At 35.1% G+C, this 18954-nt stretch overlaps 1 protein-coding gene across 1 annotated transcript in view; it reads right to left on the reverse strand.

Moving 5' to 3' along the window:
* Positions 1-18954, reverse strand: part of LOC120223757 (attractin-like protein 1) — a 519004-nt gene that overhangs the window by 395275 nt on the left and 104775 nt on the right. Inside the window, exon 7 of the mRNA XM_039221981.1 lies at positions 11582-11643. Coding sequence (XP_039077912.1) covers positions 11582-11643 — 62 coding nt within the window. The remainder of the gene's footprint in view (positions 1-11581; positions 11644-18954) is intronic.

Genomic DNA, 18954 nt, shown 5'->3' on the forward strand with positions numbered 1-18954 from the left:
AAATATAATGTTTATTTATTTATGTTTTTAAAGAAAGAGAGAGAGCAAGCCAGGGAGGGGCAGAGACAGAGGGAGAGAGAAATCCAATGTATGTTCCTTGCTGTTAGTGCAGAGCCCCACACAGGGCTTGAACCTGCAAACTGTGATCATGACCTAAGCTGAAATCGAGTTGGATGTTCAACCAACTGAGCCACCCAGGCATTCCAGAATTCATGCTCTTATAAGAAGAGACCCAGAGAGCTTGCTCTTTCCTTTTCTGTTTTTTTCTTTTCTTCTCTTTTCCTTTTATCTTTCTCTCTTCCCTGCCCTCTCTCCCTCTTTCTTACCCCCCCCCCCCAGCCTCCCTCTCCCTCTTCTTCCATTGTGCACACACCAAAGAAAGGTCATATGAGCATACAGTGAGAAAGTAGCCATTGGTACACCAAGAGGAAGTCTACGTCAGAAACCAACTACACCGGCACCCTGATCTTGGACCCCTCAGCCTCCAGGACTCTAATAAATTTCTGCGGTCTAAGTCACTAGTCAGTGTATTCTGTATGGTAGCATGAGCAGAGGCAGATTTGGGTACCAAGAAGTGGGTGCTGCTTGTAACCAATGTCTATAAATGCGGAAGCAGCCTTGGAACTGAGCAGTGGGTAGAAATTTGAGGAGCATGCAAAAGAAGACTTCAGTTTCTTGAAGAGACTGTTGGTCTTCAAGAAATGGATGTTAAAGGTGATTTTGGTGAGAGCTGAGAAAGAATCAAGTACAGCTTGACGGAAGGTCTCTCTTCTTAAATAATGTGTAAATGATCATGAACAGAATGTTGACGGACATACATATGGATGTTAAAGAGCATTCTGGTGAAGTCTCAGATGGAAATAAGCAACATGTTAATAGGAACGGGGGGAAAAGCCATCCTTGTTATAAAATGGCAAAGAACTTAGTTGAATTGTGTTCCAGTGTTTTGTGGAAGGTAGAATTTACAAGTAATAAAATTGGATATTAGCAGAGAATATTTTTAAGCAAAGTACTGAAGACAGCTTTCAAAGTTCTGGATCTTCTCACTGCTTATAGCTAAATACAAGAAGAGAGAGGAGTTGAGGAAGGAACTATCTAGAAAAAAAGGAACCAAGAACTTGGAGGTTTGGAAAATTCTCAGCCTAATCCAGATTTTTTTTGCAAAATCTGAAAAATCATGTCTGAAGATAACAGAAGGGTGTGGCTGAGCAACCATTCATAAAGAAGTGATCTTGAGTAGGACACAGGGACTTAACTGGCCATCTCAGCAGAACCAGGAATAGAGATGAGATTATCCCAGCAGGGACTCTGTGAGTTTGACCTAACGGGGACAAAGAAAACAAAAGGGAATGAAAGAAGGGTGTCAGGCTTCTTGGATTCCACAGATTGGGACCATGGAGCTATTCAGTTGGGAATATGCTTTATCCTTTAAGAAAAGCGAGTAATCCTGAAGTTAAGAGATCATCAGGGCAAGACTGGTTGCTCCTCAGTTTTCAAGGGTGGAACCTCTGTGGGGATCAAGATGCCACCATCTAGGTCTTGGGGACAAAGCTGAAGCTAAGTGCTGAGTGTCAGGGCCACCTCACAACGCTACGAAGGCAGGGCCACTCCGTACAGCTGTGTGGTGATGCTGTCACCCAAGTGGGTCTGGAGGTATGACACTGAACCCAAGGGAACTACTCTCAAATCTTTAAAATTTGATGGGATTTTCTTTGCTAGGTTTTAGACTTGCTTGGGACCAGTTGCCCCTTTCTTCTTCAGATATCTCCCTTATGAGTTGAGAATGCCTGCCCCACCACGGTATTTTGGAATCATGTAAGTTGCCTGCTTTCAGATAGAGAAAATGTTGCCTCAGGATGAACTGTATCCTAAATCCCACTCATATCTGATTTGGATGTTATTTAGATGAGACTTCAGACTTTAAAACTTTAGAGCCGATGCAGGAACGAGTTAAGCCTTTTGAGACTGTTGGGATGGAGTGGCTGTATTTCACATGCAAAGAGGACAGGACTGTGGGAGGTCACAGACAGAATATAATGGATGAATAGTACTCTTCCAAATTCATATGTTGAAACCCTACACCTGAATGTGATTATATTTGAAAATAGGGACCTTGGGTTGTAATTAAGGTTAAATGAGGTCATTAGGGTGGAATCCTGAACCAACAGAAATAGTGTCCTTATAAAAAGAGACCCCAGAGAGCTGGCACTTTCTCTCCATCTCCTTGCAACGAGGAAAAGCGATGAGAACACACCAAGAAGGCAGCCATCTGCAAACCAAAAATTCTCACACCAGAAACCAACAATGCTAGCACTCAAATCTTGGACTTCCCAATAGGCAGGATGGTAAGATTAAAGATTTTCCGTTGTTAAAGCCATTCTGTCTATGGTATGGCACCCAATCAGACTAAGACACTCCCCAAGGTCAAAAGGAAGAGTAACTGCCAGGTTTGGACTGATCGGCACCCGGGCTACCTTGCTCTCTGATTCTCTGAAGTATACACACTATTGTGCATCAGCTCCGTCCTCAGACTCATTTCCCTCTTAGGAACAAAAATGGATGCAGGAATTCCAGAACTCACATCGCATACCATTACACATGCCTTCTCTTCACCTATCCTTTGGCTATTGAAGGCTCTGCATGAACTGGCTTTAGCCCACCCCTGAAGCTAGTGAGGGATCAGTCCCACTCAAAATCATTGCTGTATACCCATATGGAAGGAGTTAAATGAAGGCTCAGAAATAATCCATAAAATCTATTTCAGATATCATTTATGCAAAATTCATAAGAAAATACCCAAATGAACCTCCTTCAAACTGCTAACAGACTTACAAATTTACAAAGCATCTTTGATAAATCCTTCCTTGAAATAGTTTACATACAGTAGAGAGAAACAGCATCTAGTAAGGAAGACAGATCTTCCTGGTTAACTCCTCTGTTACAAATAACCTACCTGGATAATATCTTAACCTTCCAAACTTACACCAAAAATGATTAATAGTCAATGTATACAATGCTCTACACTCAAATTTCATTTAAAGCATACCTTTCTGAAATCACGTAGTTATGGTAAATTGTTTTTTTTCTAATAAACATCATTTTATTTATTTATTTTTAACATAATTTATTGGCTTACATACAACACCCAGTGTTCATCCCAACAAATGCCCTCCTTAACGCCCATCACCCATTTTTCCTCTCTTCTTCACCCCCTCCATTCTCAGTTTGTTCTATTTAAGTCTCTTATGGTTTGTCTCCCTCCGTCCCTGTTTATAACTATTCTTTCCCCTTCTCTTCCCCCATGATCTTCTGTTAAGTTTCTCAAGATCCACACATGAGTGAAAACATATGTGGGTAAATGTTTTAATTACATAATTTCCTTAATATTTTAAATGTAGGAAATGCTCTTTTTAAAAAACTTTTCCAGAACATCAATGCATAAGACACACAGAAATATCACAAGTACACAGCTCAATGAATTATCACAAAGATAATATACCCATGTAACCAACACCCCAATAAAGAAATAGCAATTTATCCATTCCTTCCTCCTCAAAGGTAGCTATCATGCTGATTTTTAATACCATAGTTTGGTTCTACCTATTTCTGAACTACATACAAATGAAACCCTGCAAAATTTATTCTTTTGTTTCTGGCTTTTGTTCAACACTATTGTTTGTGTGACATCTATATTGTTCTTGTAGGATTAGTTTATTGTTTTCTATTACCCTATATGTTTTCTATTATATGGTTATATTCTCCATTCCATTTTTTGGGGGGGATATTTGGGATATCCTAAGGTTTTGGCTATTTAACACATACTGCTATAACTACTTTTACATGGCTTTTGAAGGAACAGAATTGTTGGATCACACAGTCTATATAAATTAAACTTTAGAATATAATGTCAACTTGTTTTCAAAGTTGTTGCTCCAGGTTCTAGACTATCAGAAGTGTAGAGAGTTCCAATATCCTCTCCTCTTCTTGTTTTTGTTTTATTTTATTTTATTTTGTTTTCTGTTTGTTTGTTTTAGCCACTGTAATAGCCATATGGCAAGGAGAGTTATACTGTAGTTTTAATTTGTATTCCCTGATAAAAATTAGGCTGAGCAATAAACACTGGCATCCCTTGACTTGCTAACAAAACTTAAGGATGGTCACTTCTGTTAAGTCCTCTCTACTTGGTGCAGGACTGGGGTCTGGCTTACATTCTACAGGGAATGTTGATACTCCCTATAATACTTTGCATCAGCCTTCTGCAGGCTGTGGTTACAAAGGACTGGAAGCCCCAAAGCATTTTCAGTGCAATTTGAGTCTGTTCTTGAGGTTCAGTCTGAGGCTTCAGCCCAGTTCTAACCACCAGCTCAGTCTTGGATTCTCTGTTATGCTAACTAGGATCAGATCCTCATAAGTCCCAGAAGTTCATAAGCAACTTAATGGATGGCTTTTTTTTTTTTTTTTTCTTCTTTCTGTTATTTCCCAGATCCCTTCAGCTTCCCTGGGCTCCACTTTTCATCCTCTGCACTGAAACTGCCCACTTTCATGACTGTGTCACATTCTATGCTAGGAGGACAGAGAAAAGGAAAAAGCAATGGAGTTTGCCTTGCCCTCTTGTAACCACAACTCTACCTTATATTAAGGAAGTTGCACCTCTTTCAGAAATTTGGCTCTTCCAGCTTCTCATTCTTAGCCATTTTTGCTGCAGCCAATGTTACTGCTGCAGGACTGCTTGGGATCGGGGATGTGTGAATTAAGGAAAATGAGAAAAAATGGAAGAGGGTTGTCCACTACTCACTCTGAGCTTTAAGAGTTTTCTGCACAAGGGTGCCTGGATGGCTCCATCCCTAAGCATCAGACTCTTGACTTCAGCTCAGGTTGTAATCTTGAAGTTCGTGGGTTTGAGCCCCATACTGGGCTCTTCACTATCAGTGCAGAACCTGCTTGGGACCCTCTTTCTCCTCTCCCTGTCCCTCCATCACCCCCCCTCAAAATAAATAAACAAATTTAAAAGAGTTTCCTTTTCTATGCCATAACTAAGAACTAGGAGATATTTCCAGGATGTTTCTTGTCTAGACCTCAGGAGTCACTCTCAGTTTTCAGTCTGCATTTAGGTTTAAGTCCGGGGGATGCCAAAGGAAAATAATAGTAAATTCCCAAACAGTTCAGGGGCACTTAGAATTCTGGTCTCCTCTGATCTTCCTGCTGATACTTAGTTTTCAGAATTATTAAATAGCAGCCCATACATTTTATCTAGACTTTACAGTTGAAATAAGTGGGAGATTAAAAAAAAAAAAAAAAGATGTGTGTTTACGACCTTCAACTTAAAGTAACTAGCTGTATTAGCCTTAACAAGAGAGTCAGCTTTGAATCTCTGAAGCCAGTCACTGATTTACTTATCCTTTCCAGCTATTAAAGTCCTAGATGGCATCTTCTTCCAATATAAGGCTGTTTCATCTACACTGAAAATCTGGGTAGGGTAACCATTTTTGTTAACTATCTTAGCTAGATCTTCTAGATAATTTACTGCAGCTTCTACATCATACTCAGTGGTGAAAGATTAAAAGCTTTTCCTCTAAAATCAGGAAGAAGATACCTGTTTTTACCACTTCTATTCAATGTGGTAGCAGAAGTCTTAGAGCAGTTAGGAAGAAAAAGAAATAAAAGGCATCCAAATTGGAAAAGAAGTAAAATTATATCTGTTTGCAAATAATATGACCTTATATATAGAAAACCCTAAAAATTCCACAAACACAGAAACTTAGAATTAATAAACACATGCAGCAAAGTAGCAGGACACAAAGTCAACACATAAAAATCTGTTGCATTTCTATACACTAATTTCTGAAAAGAAATTAACCGAACACCTCCACTTACAATACCATCAAAAAGGATGAAATACTTGGGAATTAACCAAGGAAGTGAAAGACCTGTACAATAAAAACTACAAAATATTGTTAAAAATAAATTAAAGACAAGTAAATGGAAAGACATTTCATGTTCATGGATTTGAAGACTCAATACCGTCAAGATGCTGATACTATCCAAAGCAATCTACACATACAATACAATCCCTATCAAAATCCCAACAGTTTTTTTCCCCAGAAATGAAAAATTCATCCTAAAATTCATATGGAACTTCAAGGACCCTAAATACCAAAGACAACAAAAAAAGAAACACATCTTGAAAAAAGAACAAAGTGGGAGGACTCAAACTTCTTGATTTCAAAACTTAGTACGAAACCTTAATAATCAAAACAGTGTGGCACTGGCATAAACATAGACATATAGGCCAGTGCAGTACAATAAAAAGCCCAGAAATAAACCTTCACATATAAGATCAAATACTCTTGTGTAGTACAGAGACCATTCAATGAAGATGGAATAATCTTTTCAACAAATGATGCTGAGAAAACTGTACTGAAATCAAATGCAAAAGAATAAAATTAGATCCTTACCTAATACCACACAAAAAAATGAATGCAAAATGGATCAATGACTTAAACACAATAGCTAAAACTATAAAACTCTGAGAAGAAAATACAGGCCAAAAGCTCGTAATACATTGGTTTCGAAATGATTGGATATGACACCAAAGGCATAGGCAACAATAGAAAAAAGAGACAAAATGGACTTCATAATAACAACTTCTATTCACCAATGGACACTATCAATAGAGTAAAAAGCAAGATACTTAGTGTGAGGAAATAATTGAAAATCATATATCATATTAATTATCAGCAATTAATATTCAGGATGTATAAAGAGAGCTCCCACCGTTCAACAAATAAACAACAAAACAAACAAAAAAGAACTTAATTCAAAAATGGGCAAAAGATTTGAATAGATATTGTTACAAAGATATACAAATAGCAAGAAAATATGCTAAACATCACTAATTGTTAGGGAAATGCAAATCAAAACCACAGTAAGATACTACCTCACACTCATTAGGATAGCTACCATCAAAACAGAAACAAACAAAAAAATTGACAAGTGCTGGTAAGGATAGAGAAGAATTGGAACACCTGTGCAGTGTTCGTAAGATTTTAAAATGGTATAACTGCTGTGGAAAACAGTAGGAAAACTCCTCAAAAAATTAAAAAACAGAATTACCCTAGCAATTCCACTTTCAGGTATATACATAAAGGAACAGAAAGCAAGGTGTAGAGCACATATTTGTGCACTTATGTTCATAGCAGCTTTATTCACAATAGCTAAAAGAGATACAACTCAAGTGTTCATGAAAAGATGAATGGATAAAGAAAACATGGTATATACATATAATGGAATATTATTCAGCCTAGGAAGGGAAGGAAATTCTGATATATGTTACCACAGGGATGAATCTTGAGAACATTATGCTAAGAGAAAATAAGCCAGTCACAGAAGAATAAGTACTACATGATAGGACTTATATAATGTACTAGAGTAGTCAAAAATCACAGAGAAAGAAGGATAAATGATAAATGTCAGGGGCTGAAGGAAAGGAGATAGGAAATTATTATTTAATGGCATAGAGTTTCAGTTTTGTAAGATAAAAAGAGTTCTGGGATGGTTAATGCTGATAGCTGCCTAATAATATGAATGTGCTTACTATCACTAAACTGATCACTTAAAAATGGTTAAATGGCAAATTTTATGTTATGTGTATTTTATCCTAATTTAAAAATTGAGGGAAAAACACAGTAATCCATAAGAAAAATTTATTGATTCTAAATTATTTCCCCTAAAACCATAATATTAAAATGAAAAACTATGAAGACTAAGTTGATAAATATGTAAAAGTAATAGAGTGAAATAGTAATAAATCTCACATGATACTGTGAACATGGAACATGGACACTGAAGAAGAACATACGGTAAAAACAACAAGTTTTATTCTAATGGGTATCTATAAAATACTGATTCCAATGATCTGAGAAACCTCATTATTACCAAGCAAGCAGAACATTTACAAATGTCGATCATATCTTTGACAACAGAAAAAATTTTAAGAAATATAGAAGTATCATAAAGGTCTTTCACTGACTGAAGAAAAGCCAATAAAAAAGACGCATTGACAAAATCCTACACATTTGGAAATTCAAAGACAGACTTCTAAATAACTCATGTGGAAAACATAAAAGAAATTAGAAAATATTTTGAATTGCAGGATAATAAAAAAACTTCACGGAACGCAGCTGAAACAGGAATTTTTAACAATGGAATTTTAACACACCTAGCTACATATACCAGAGCCTTATAACTAGAAACTAAGAAGCTTGATTACATGTTCAAATAAAAAATTTGAAAAAATAATACAGCAACTCCAAAAAAGTAGAAGAAATAAAAGCAGGAAACAACGCAAATAATGAATTAGAAAACAAGAAAACAATGGAACACAGCCATGAAATGTGGTTTTTAAAAGGACTTCCAACACTGTCAGAGCTTTTGCATGGGTTCTCAAGAAAAAAATGAAATGGAAAAAAGAGGCAAAATTCACAGAGAAAAGGAAGCAATAATCCTAATATAAGATAAATTCTGGGGGGGGTGCCTGGGTGGCTCAGTCGGTTAAGCGTCCGAAACTTTGGCTCAGGTCATGATCTCAAGGTTCGTGGGTTCGAGCCCCGCATCGAGCTCTGTGCTGACAGCCAGCTCAGAGCCTGGAGCCTGTTTCAGATTCTATATCTCCCTCTCTCTCTGACCCTGCCCTGCTCACACTGTCTCTCTCTCAGAAATAAATAAAAAACATTAAAAAAAAAAGATAAATTCTGGAAGTAGTTCCTACTAAATCTCCATTGAATTTATAAGGCTTACCTCCTTTTACAATAAATAATTTAGAATTTTCAGATTCACACAGACTTACTTTTCCATTTTATATACCAGAAAAAAAAGACATTTATTTTTAATAAAGTATATTTAATAAACTATATTTAATAAACCATATTATACTACAGACTCTCACAACAACAACAAAACCCTTTAATTCTATATAAGAAAGGACTGAGATTTCCACCTACTAAGTAAGACCTCCTTAGGATAGTATAGAAAGCTAAGATCAGAGCCAGGCTATGCCTATAAATGATCTCCCTAGTACTTGCCCCATCATACTTACCATCAGAATTATGCCCACTATAGAGGTAAATACTGAAAGAGTTTGTGAACTGGCCTTCATCAAACCATGGCTAAACCAAAAAGCTGGCACATTCACCTCTGCAAATTCAGTAACTCAGTTAGAAACAGCAATAGCAATAACAGGGGCCTGACTGAAGACTGTCTAGAAATGCTGACCTGTTGAAAGCTCTCTTGTAAAATTTAGCAGTGGATTAAAAAAAAAAAAAAACACATTAAAATATTCTGTCCATGTTTTTCTGAACAATGAGATAATTTTAAAACTAATTTACATTTCACTACTGAAAGAAATTTAAATGACAAAAAAACACGTCAAATACATTTTATCTCACACAACAGTTAGAATATTTTATTTCACTTTGCCCATGATGACAACATAATAAATAGGATCATCTCTAAGACATGGTACACGTTAACACCAGCTTTATTTTACTTAATAAAAAGACTATTGAACTTAAATATGCATACAAATTCAAAAGCTTAAAATAAAACCGTAAACATTTAAATAATTTACATATATATTCAACTTTCTGAATTTTTATACAGAGCTGAACTTTTCAGTATATTTCTATCCATGCCCTTCTGCATCAAAAAAGTTTTATTTTGATGCATTAAATAATGCTTGTTCGATTATAACTTCTAATACTTTCCCAAAACACACTGTAACTTAGTTAAATAGCCCTAAAATCCATTTATACTCAGAAATACAAAGTCCTAAAACATTAAATATATTTAAGATGTTTCCTTATTTCACTTTTCAAGGGGAAAATTTAAAGTAGGCACACATGTTAGTGATAAATATGTTTACACTGTTAAATTCTGGAAATTACAACTTTTAAAGGAACATAGACAAACATGATTGTTTTCAGGGTAAAGTGACCGACGTGGCAAAGGTTTTGACAACAGAAGTGAATAAATAGGGAATATGGAAATTGGAAAAAAGAGTTTAGAAAACTGAAGGGCTATAAATGGCAATGAGAGATTAGACTTGCTATGCGTTGGACCATATGGATGAATGAGAAGTGGTATTATGAGGAGACAGATTTCATCTCAATTACAAAGAACAATTAGTTATCTGAAGATAGAAAATGCTATCTCAGGAGATGATGAATTCTTTCATTAAAGGCATTCGGGCATAAGCTAGATGAGGGGTTGGGCAAATTATGTCCACAGGCAGAATCCAGCCCACCAGCTGTTTTTGTAATAAAGGTTGATTGGAACAGAGCCACTCCCATTTGTTTCCTTATTGGCTATGTTGGTTTAATACCACAGCAGCACATTGGCGTATATGCAACAGAGATAGTACAGCCCACAAATCCTGAAATATTTACTATCTGGCCCTTCGCTGTGGGGAAGGCTTTAGGAATTCAAGTATTGTAGTGGTGTCTGAACAAGATAACCAATAATGGTTATGCTGGCGGCTAAGAAAGTGCTTAGCATATCAGCCATGTCAAGGATTGGGTTGTACAGGTTTCTTCACTGTATAAGGCAGCCCAGCCAACTTGGTGAGTAGAGTCAAAATTCACACTGCACTCTGTAAAGTTGTATGCCATAATGTAGGGCTAGGTCTGCCCAAATTGTCTAATTTGCATGGAGGCACCCAGTGCTCCAGCACAACCAGTACATACATATAATAATCATATTAACAAGTATAATATCCCTTCCTCTCCAGAGATCTAAGATGTCATAACATAGACATCCTATCACTGACTCCATTCTTCTCCCAATCCAACGTTTCTTTATTTACATCCCATGGAATTAATAATAGATGTTCCCTGAAAAGAGTTTTCATGTTTGGAGAAATGCTATAAACTATACCTTCTCTTTTAGCAAGATACATTGGAAATTAGCACATTAAAAGCTCTAAGGGGGGGGGGGGACCTCTCACAATGTCGGTAGAAGTAATGTCAGTTAAAAACAAACTAAAAGAGCCATATTTTCAAACTTGTTTAATTATGGAAACTTTTTTATGAACTTACTGTTAATACCTCAAATAACTAATGTTTTATGGATGATGCTCTATTCAAAGTGGTATTTAGTATTTCCACATTAGAAGCTCACTGAGGACAGAAACTGTATTCCCTACAGATTTTTAGCATGTAGCTAAGCACATATGATAATTACCTGACAAAGAACTGAATTAACTGTATGACATATACCTAATCAATATATGACTATACTGTTAATTTCATTAATTAAAGCAGGCTTTCATTACTTATGTGACAGGAACACAAAGTTATCTTCCTTCCACTGATTCCATTAGCAATTATATAGTATGACAGCAAAATAATCTTGAAAAGTACATTTCAAGTATGCTTCCTCTGCTCTGTTATATATTTAAGTATATATATTTATTCAAGACACACCATTGATATTTTAAGTTTAAAGATTTGATAAACTACCAAACAGGCTGACAGAACATTATCAGAATATAAGTTTAATAAATTTAAAGTCAGTAAAAGCAAATTACCTGAAGAAGGTGACAAAAAACTGCACAAGATCCATGATTGTATTGTGTTGTGAAAATGCAATCTGAAAGATCAAAATAAAAGAAAATATGAAACTTAATCTATGTTCTTCTCCAATATCTGTCGTGACATTTCATGGCATAGGTAAATACAATATTTTTAAACCATCAAAAGGTTTAGATCATTATATTATAAATCATATGTGTTGAAATCGAAACTTCATCTAGAACATCTAATTAAGTCAACAACTGACAATGATAGCCCTGACAGAGGCTATTAAATGGTTTCAGAAAACTATTAGGAAATTACTTCAAGTGTATGCTCTGTTTCATGTGCAATTCTGACATATTAAGTGTGTTTAACTAAAACATGTAAATGAGTTTCTACATTTAATAATGATCACAGTTTGTATCAGTACAAGTAATAATTGCTTATAAGTCAAAAAAAATTTCAACTCTTAAGGAAATAGAGAGCTTGTTTTTATGTATATACATATATATACATATAAGTGTATGTATATACTTTTATATATATACATATATATGTATATATATATATATACATACACACATACACACACACAAGTATATATTTTAAGTTTATTTACTTTGAGAGAGAGCATATTGGGGAGGGGCAGAGAGGGAGAAAGAGAATCTTAAGCAGCCTCCATTTTCTCATCAAGGAACCTGATGTGGGTCTGAAACTCACAAACAGTGAGATCATGACTTGAGCCAAAATTGAGTCAGGTACTTAAGCAACTGAGTCACCCAGGCATCCCCTCCCATATATTTTTGTCTAGACAAGCTGTACACATGCATATAACTATTTGTTACACTCTACTCAAAAATAAAACATGTCACTGGTTTTCATAATTTCATGTTATTAAGAAATGAATTTTTAAGGGTGCCTGGGTGGCTTAGTTGGTTAAGCTTCTATCTCTTGATTTTGGCTCAGGACATGACTCACAGTATTGTAAGTTCGAGCCTGGAGTCAGGCTTTGCACTGACAGTGCAGAGCCCACTGGGATTCTTCCTGTCTCTCTGCCCCTCCCCTGCTTACACTGTCTCTGTCTCTTTTAAGCAAGTAAACATAAAAAAAAAAGAAAGACGTGAATTTTGAGAGGTAAAACTAGCCAATAAGCTAAAGTTGTTCTACATTTCTACTAACAGAGGTTACACTGTATCACAATCTTGAGGAAGTACTATATAGCGTATTAGTCAATAGTACAGTATCTGAATGGACAATTTCTGATTCTGAAATCTACCTTTCCACCTACTAGGTGTAAATATTTTGGAAAACTTATTTTTGTCTCAGCTGTCCCATATGTGAAAGGTAAAAATAAAAGTACCTACTTCATAGTGCTAGAGGAAAGATTAGGTAAATTAATAAAAATAAAATTCTTGCCATAATATCTGTATGTAGCAGGTATAATACATAGTATTATACTTTTACATCATGTATAGAAGAGATGGTCAACATAAGTGAATTTTCCCAGACAGATGAGTCTAAACGATTAGGTATTGAAATCTCTTTTTCCTTTAATAATCTTTATGAAAATCATTCAAAAACATGGAATTGAATTTTCACTTCCAGTAAAAGTGGCATAAAAGGGATGAGGAATCTCTCCTCCCTTAAACTAGAAAACTATACTAAGTATATGAAAATAAATTTTAGAAACTGGACAAAAAGCAGAGGAAGACATAATCCATCAGGTAAAGGAATACAAAGGAGATGAGCCTTACAGTTATCCATCTTTAAGTGCAAAGAAATAACAGTAAGGAATTTAAATGGCAATATAAATAAGAAATATCAGCGTTTCTTATATAAAATAAAGAATTTTAGTCAGTTGAGAAGATGGTTAAATTTGTGGCATATATGTGATGGCATAAATACAGTGACATTCATTTCCAAAAAGCTTCTAAGTATTTGAAGAATTACAAAGCACTTATACAGAGACTGAGGAAAGATAATTGCTGTAGCAGATTGGTTATAGGTGAAAATGTCTTAAAAGATTGAAGAAAAAAATATTTTTAAATGGAAAAAATACAAATGAATTTTCTTTCCAGGTGACTGTCCACAAGAGTGGGTCAGGAACAGATCTTGCCCTTTCTGGGTTCACATAATTAAGTACCCTGGAACAAAAACATGTTTTGAGACAAGTAAGCAAAACACTGATACATATGAAAATATTTACAATTTCCTACATTTTTTCAAAGAAATCTGACTAAATAAAGTAGGAGTTAAAGGAAGGGCCTACAAGTTACAATCATGAACTAAAGCACTAGAACATTTTAAAATTTCAACTATACTATCTATCTATACCTATTAATATAAAGGAAGAAAAAGCTTTCACAAGAAATATGACTATATTTTCACCCCAGCTTATATGTAGAAGATAATCTGGGATTCAACTACCAGGGGGTGTGAGACACCTAGACTTTCCAAATTAACGCACTTTCTAATATGTCAAAACGATAGCTGCAGTTCTTCACAAATTAAGTGACAGCGTAATGCTTGAACATGAAGTAAAGTACTGTTTGAAGACCTTGACCAACTTTTGTTACAGGTAACACTCTACTACTTTTCACAATGAGGCACATAATGGTGGGATAAAAATTGATGGGGGAGGTATGTGTCAGAAACTGTATCTGAAATATAAACTGCCTTAAAAACAGAATCCAGTGACACCCCAAAGTAACAAATCTGTTAACATAAATGTACCCAATAGGAAATACAGACTTGGCACAAGCAATCTCTGTACTCATCTGGGTGCTAGCGCCTCAAGTTGAAGGTATCCCATATTGTCTGTTCAAAAGGAAAGTCAGCATTACAAAGCACTGTGCAAATCTTTCAAAATGTTGCTCCACCTGAGACTTCCTATAGGAAATTCTATAGGAGACAACCTCTGGAAACATTGTGTCAGACAGCTCACACTAAGCGACAGGCTTAATAATACTGGACTGATTCTAGAAACGGAAGGCAGATGTAAGGATGATTTAATATCATTGGTGAACAAGGCCAAACAGACACTAACTCAAGCAGATTCCCTCATATCAGGTGCCAGTTTATTCATCCATCAAATATTTCACTTAATACCTATTGCATTCTGAATACCACATCAAGTCCTTGGATGTATCAGTGAAAAATAACATCAAAATTCTTAATAGGGTTGGTGAGGGTGGACAAAAGCAATAAAAATAACCTACACAGTTTGTTAGAGGTAAGTGCTAATGGGGAAAAAACATTAAAAGTATCCTATTTTGGGTAACATAGTGTGTCAACTATACTTCAATTTTAAAACACATTCTATTTTTTATACTAACGTATGTAAGACAAGAAATCACTCCTTGGTGTGTAAAAGTGTGCAAAATTGTTGGGAAGGTATAGGAGGAAAGGTAAGGGGAGCAGAAAAACAGGAAACACAGCATTAGGTTCAGATGCGTCTGGCTGTCCTCGGTCTCTCTCTATTTAGAAAAGAATCCAGCAGCTCCTGGATCCTTCCACTGAACCTGGAAGGCACACTGGGAAAGGAATAAAGATAGAGGGGGAGAATCGTTCTAAGTGATGCTGAGCAACTGGTCTTCACATGGCTAACTACATATCATCCAGATAAGACCCCAAATACCACATTTCTCTCAAACACTCTCTGAAGTAGGTGCTGTCTCCCTTACTCCATACTCTTGTGTGAACTTATTTCTCCTATACTGCAGTCTGAAACCATCTTATTTTATTGGCTGATCATTAGTTAAAATGTCTTTCTCCACTAAAATGTAAGCTCTGTGAGAATAGCAGCCTTGTTCATCTTGTTCAAAACACTATTCCAGCACCTAGAACAGCAATTGGCACATAGTAAGCACTTAATAAAAGTTTGCTGAAAAAATGAATAAATTTAATAGCAAAATTTAACAAAAGAATATACTCAGGACTTCATATAGTCTTACTAAGATCCAGGAGAGGAAGCTGGTACAGATGTTATTTTGAAAAACATTTTTAAGTTTTTATTCACTTGAATTTCTTTCATAAATCAGTATTCATAGGACTAGAACTGCCTCCAAATTACAGATCATATTTTTACTTATAAAATTGATATTTATCATAAAGTTCAGAATCTTAGAAAACGTGTTCCTTGCATAAAATTTTTCTATTTTTAATCAAAGAAAAATGTTATAAGATCTACCAAAAATGATTTCTTAATTTATATTTTTATCTCAGCATCTCAATTTCAAAAGCAAACACTTTTAACTATTCTGAACTATGTTGGCTTCTATAAATTTCTTTCAGAAGGTGAATCAGATCAGACTACAATCTCCTCATCCAAAATAGGTTGCATTACATGAAACATTATCTTCTAAAACAAAAAAAAAAGACTGCCTTAAAAGAGTGATCATTTAGCCAGTTTTATTTAGTAAACAGTAAGTCAAATCAGTAACAACACCCTAAATTTGTAGTGTCCCTGAGAGTATATCTCCTGAGGATATAAAATAATTCTGACCCTAAATTCTGTAATGGTCTTTTTTTTTTTTTAATGTTTTATTTATTTCTAGGAGAGAGAGAGACAGCGTGAGCAGGGGAGGGTCAGAGAGAGAGGGAGTCACATACTGAAACAGGCTCCAGGCTCTGAGCTGGCAGTCAGCACAGAGCCCGACACGGGGCTCGAACCCAGGAACCACGAGATCATGACCTAAGGGAAAGTCGGAGGCTTAACAGACTAAGCCACCTAGGCGCCCCTAATTGGAAAGATTTCTATTGGTTGATGCCATTGCTAGAACACGGCTCTTTGCAGATAAGCGGTATGCTCTATTTTGGTTCTGTGGTCATTCCCACAAAAAATATGAGAAGTTTATTCAAGGCGCATTTAAAGTTAGTTTTAAACTTTAGCCAGCAGAAATGTACCCCTGAAATTCCTTTTTCTAGAAGGATGTTATTTATCTAATAATTATTTGAAGAAATGTAATCAAAATTAAGAGACCAATTATGGTAAAATGGTAAAATCTCATAATATCTTAATTTTTTCATGTTTTTAAAAAGCCTCCAAACAATTAAGTGACATGCTAAGAAACAGTTGAAACTATGGCAACAATAATAATATATTTTGATCACTTGATCTTACAGCAAATTCATATAGAAAACATGTCTAAAATCTAAAATTTAAATTTAAGTTATGTTACATTTTTCACTGACTAATAATAATGATCAACATTTTGAGTTTATGATTTGATGAAGAAAGCTGCATTAAATGCCTTTGGATAAAGAAGTAGATTAATAGCGTGGTATTTACCACAAATGTCAGAATTTGTAGGAGAGAAAAAAAATGTTAACTTGAAGGACAAAATGGTGTGTTTGTGTAAAATGTCAGCCTGCCATAAATAAACTCTGATATAATATGACATAAACAAAAATGAAAATATAAAGGGATGTGCTGAAATTATCAAGCTCATCTAACAAACTGTTTTGAAAAGAGTAGTTCTTCAAACCAATGTTTGGATCATAGTCTTTCAAAATGCAGACATAAAAGCAAACTTATATAATGGAAGTTAGTCACCTAGTCAGATGTCAAAGACAAGCTGTTTCAGGCAAGCAATTCAAGATCTTGAGTTTTTATTTAATCAATATTTTAAGTAAATAAAAGCAAACTATGGCTTAAATTAGCTATTACTGGATAAAATCAACTGTGACAATCTATTCCAGGTAAGCATAAACTTCCTACAGATAATTAACATGCTCCTTCTTAATATAACATGTGCCACTCCTGATAAAGTAATATGTCAAAATATAGAGTTAAATGGAAAATGAATGTAATAAAACCTATTTCTGGATAAAAATATGTGGGATGAACATACAGGCAAGTCTGTATAATTATTACACAAATTGGTCTAATTATAAATTATTGAACATTGTTTATAAAATGTATTGGGTTTAATTCTTTTTAGAGCAAATTAATTGTCTTAGCGAAGGTACTTTTCTCCTGGCATTAATGCAAAAACTTACCGGTTTCTCTGTCTTAACATCATACCCCTCTGGTCGCTCCTCACCCAGCTGACAAAATACTCTTTTTAAAAATAAAACATGGTTTCTGTAATTCACCTCTTCACAATTCCATACTCTCCTAACTAATACTGATACATCATTATTAACCAAAGCCCATAATGTATTCAGATGTCCTTTTTCTACTCCAGGATACAAGATAACATTTAGTCATTATGTCTCCTTGGCTTCTCTTGGCTATGATAGTTTCTCAGACTTTCTTTGGTTTTTATTATTTTCACAGTTTTGGTGGAATGCACATCAAGCAGCATTTGTAAAGTGTTTTTCTTATGATTAGACTAAGGTTACAGGTTTTTTAAAGGAAGAGCACAGAGATTAAGTGCAATTTTTATCACTTCATACCAAAGGTATAGACTATCAGTGTGATTTATTTCTGTTGATGTTAACCTTACTGACCTGGCTGAAACAGTGTTTGTCAAGTTTCAGTTTCTCTCTGTAAAATTACTCTTTTTACTAGTTTCCCTTATTGTACTCTTGGGAAGGAAGTTCTCATGTACATCTAAGAAGTGGGAAATTACAGGCTATCTTCTTTGGCACACGCTATCTACATAAATTATTTGGAAATGTGGAGTTTGTCTATTTATTTATTTAATGATTTATTTCAGTATGGACCCATGTATATCTGTTTTATACTTTGCAGTATGATCCAGTATTACCTTACTTTGTTGTTGAAATTGTTACAGCTTCAGTCATTTTGATTTCTTTCATTTGGTTCTTGTGTCCTTTTGACATATTCCCATAATTGTGTGTTTTGTTTTTGTTTTAATGCTTCCTTACTTTCTAGCAGTACAAGATACTCCAAGATCACCTTGTATATTTGCTACACTAGTCCTTGAGTCAACCATTTCCTCCATGGAGTTTCTTTACTTGAGAATGGTGTTAGAATCCAAACCCTAGGCAGTAGGTTTGCTTGTTGCTACTATATTGTCATGGTTTCTAAGCCCTCTTGGCCCACAGAACAATGAAATATATGTGCACGTGCTAACTTGTGTATATACACACATATCTAGAAATATTACTAAACATATAAGCATCTGTATCTATATTAAGCTAACCATGAGTTCATACTGATGTCTGTACATGTTTGTAGGATGGCTTTCATCATATAGAGGAATATTCCATATATATTCCATATACAGTAAAAGCTTGGATTGTGAGTAACTTGTTCTGTGAGTGTTCTGCAAGATGAGCAAACATTTCTAATAAACTTTAACTTGATAAATGAACAATATTTTGCAATATGAGTAATATGTGATGCTAAACATCCCATGATCACAACTGAGCCAATGGTTCCTCTCTCTCTCTCTCTCTCTCTCCCCCCCTTCTCACT

The sequence above is a fragment of the Hyaena hyaena genome, unplaced genomic scaffold, assembly GCF_003009895.1.
Source record: "Hyaena hyaena isolate Hyena2069 unplaced genomic scaffold, ASM300989v1 scaffold_1035, whole genome shotgun sequence".
In the NCBI taxonomy this organism is placed as follows: Eukaryota; Metazoa; Chordata; class Mammalia; order Carnivora; family Hyaenidae; genus Hyaena; species Hyaena hyaena.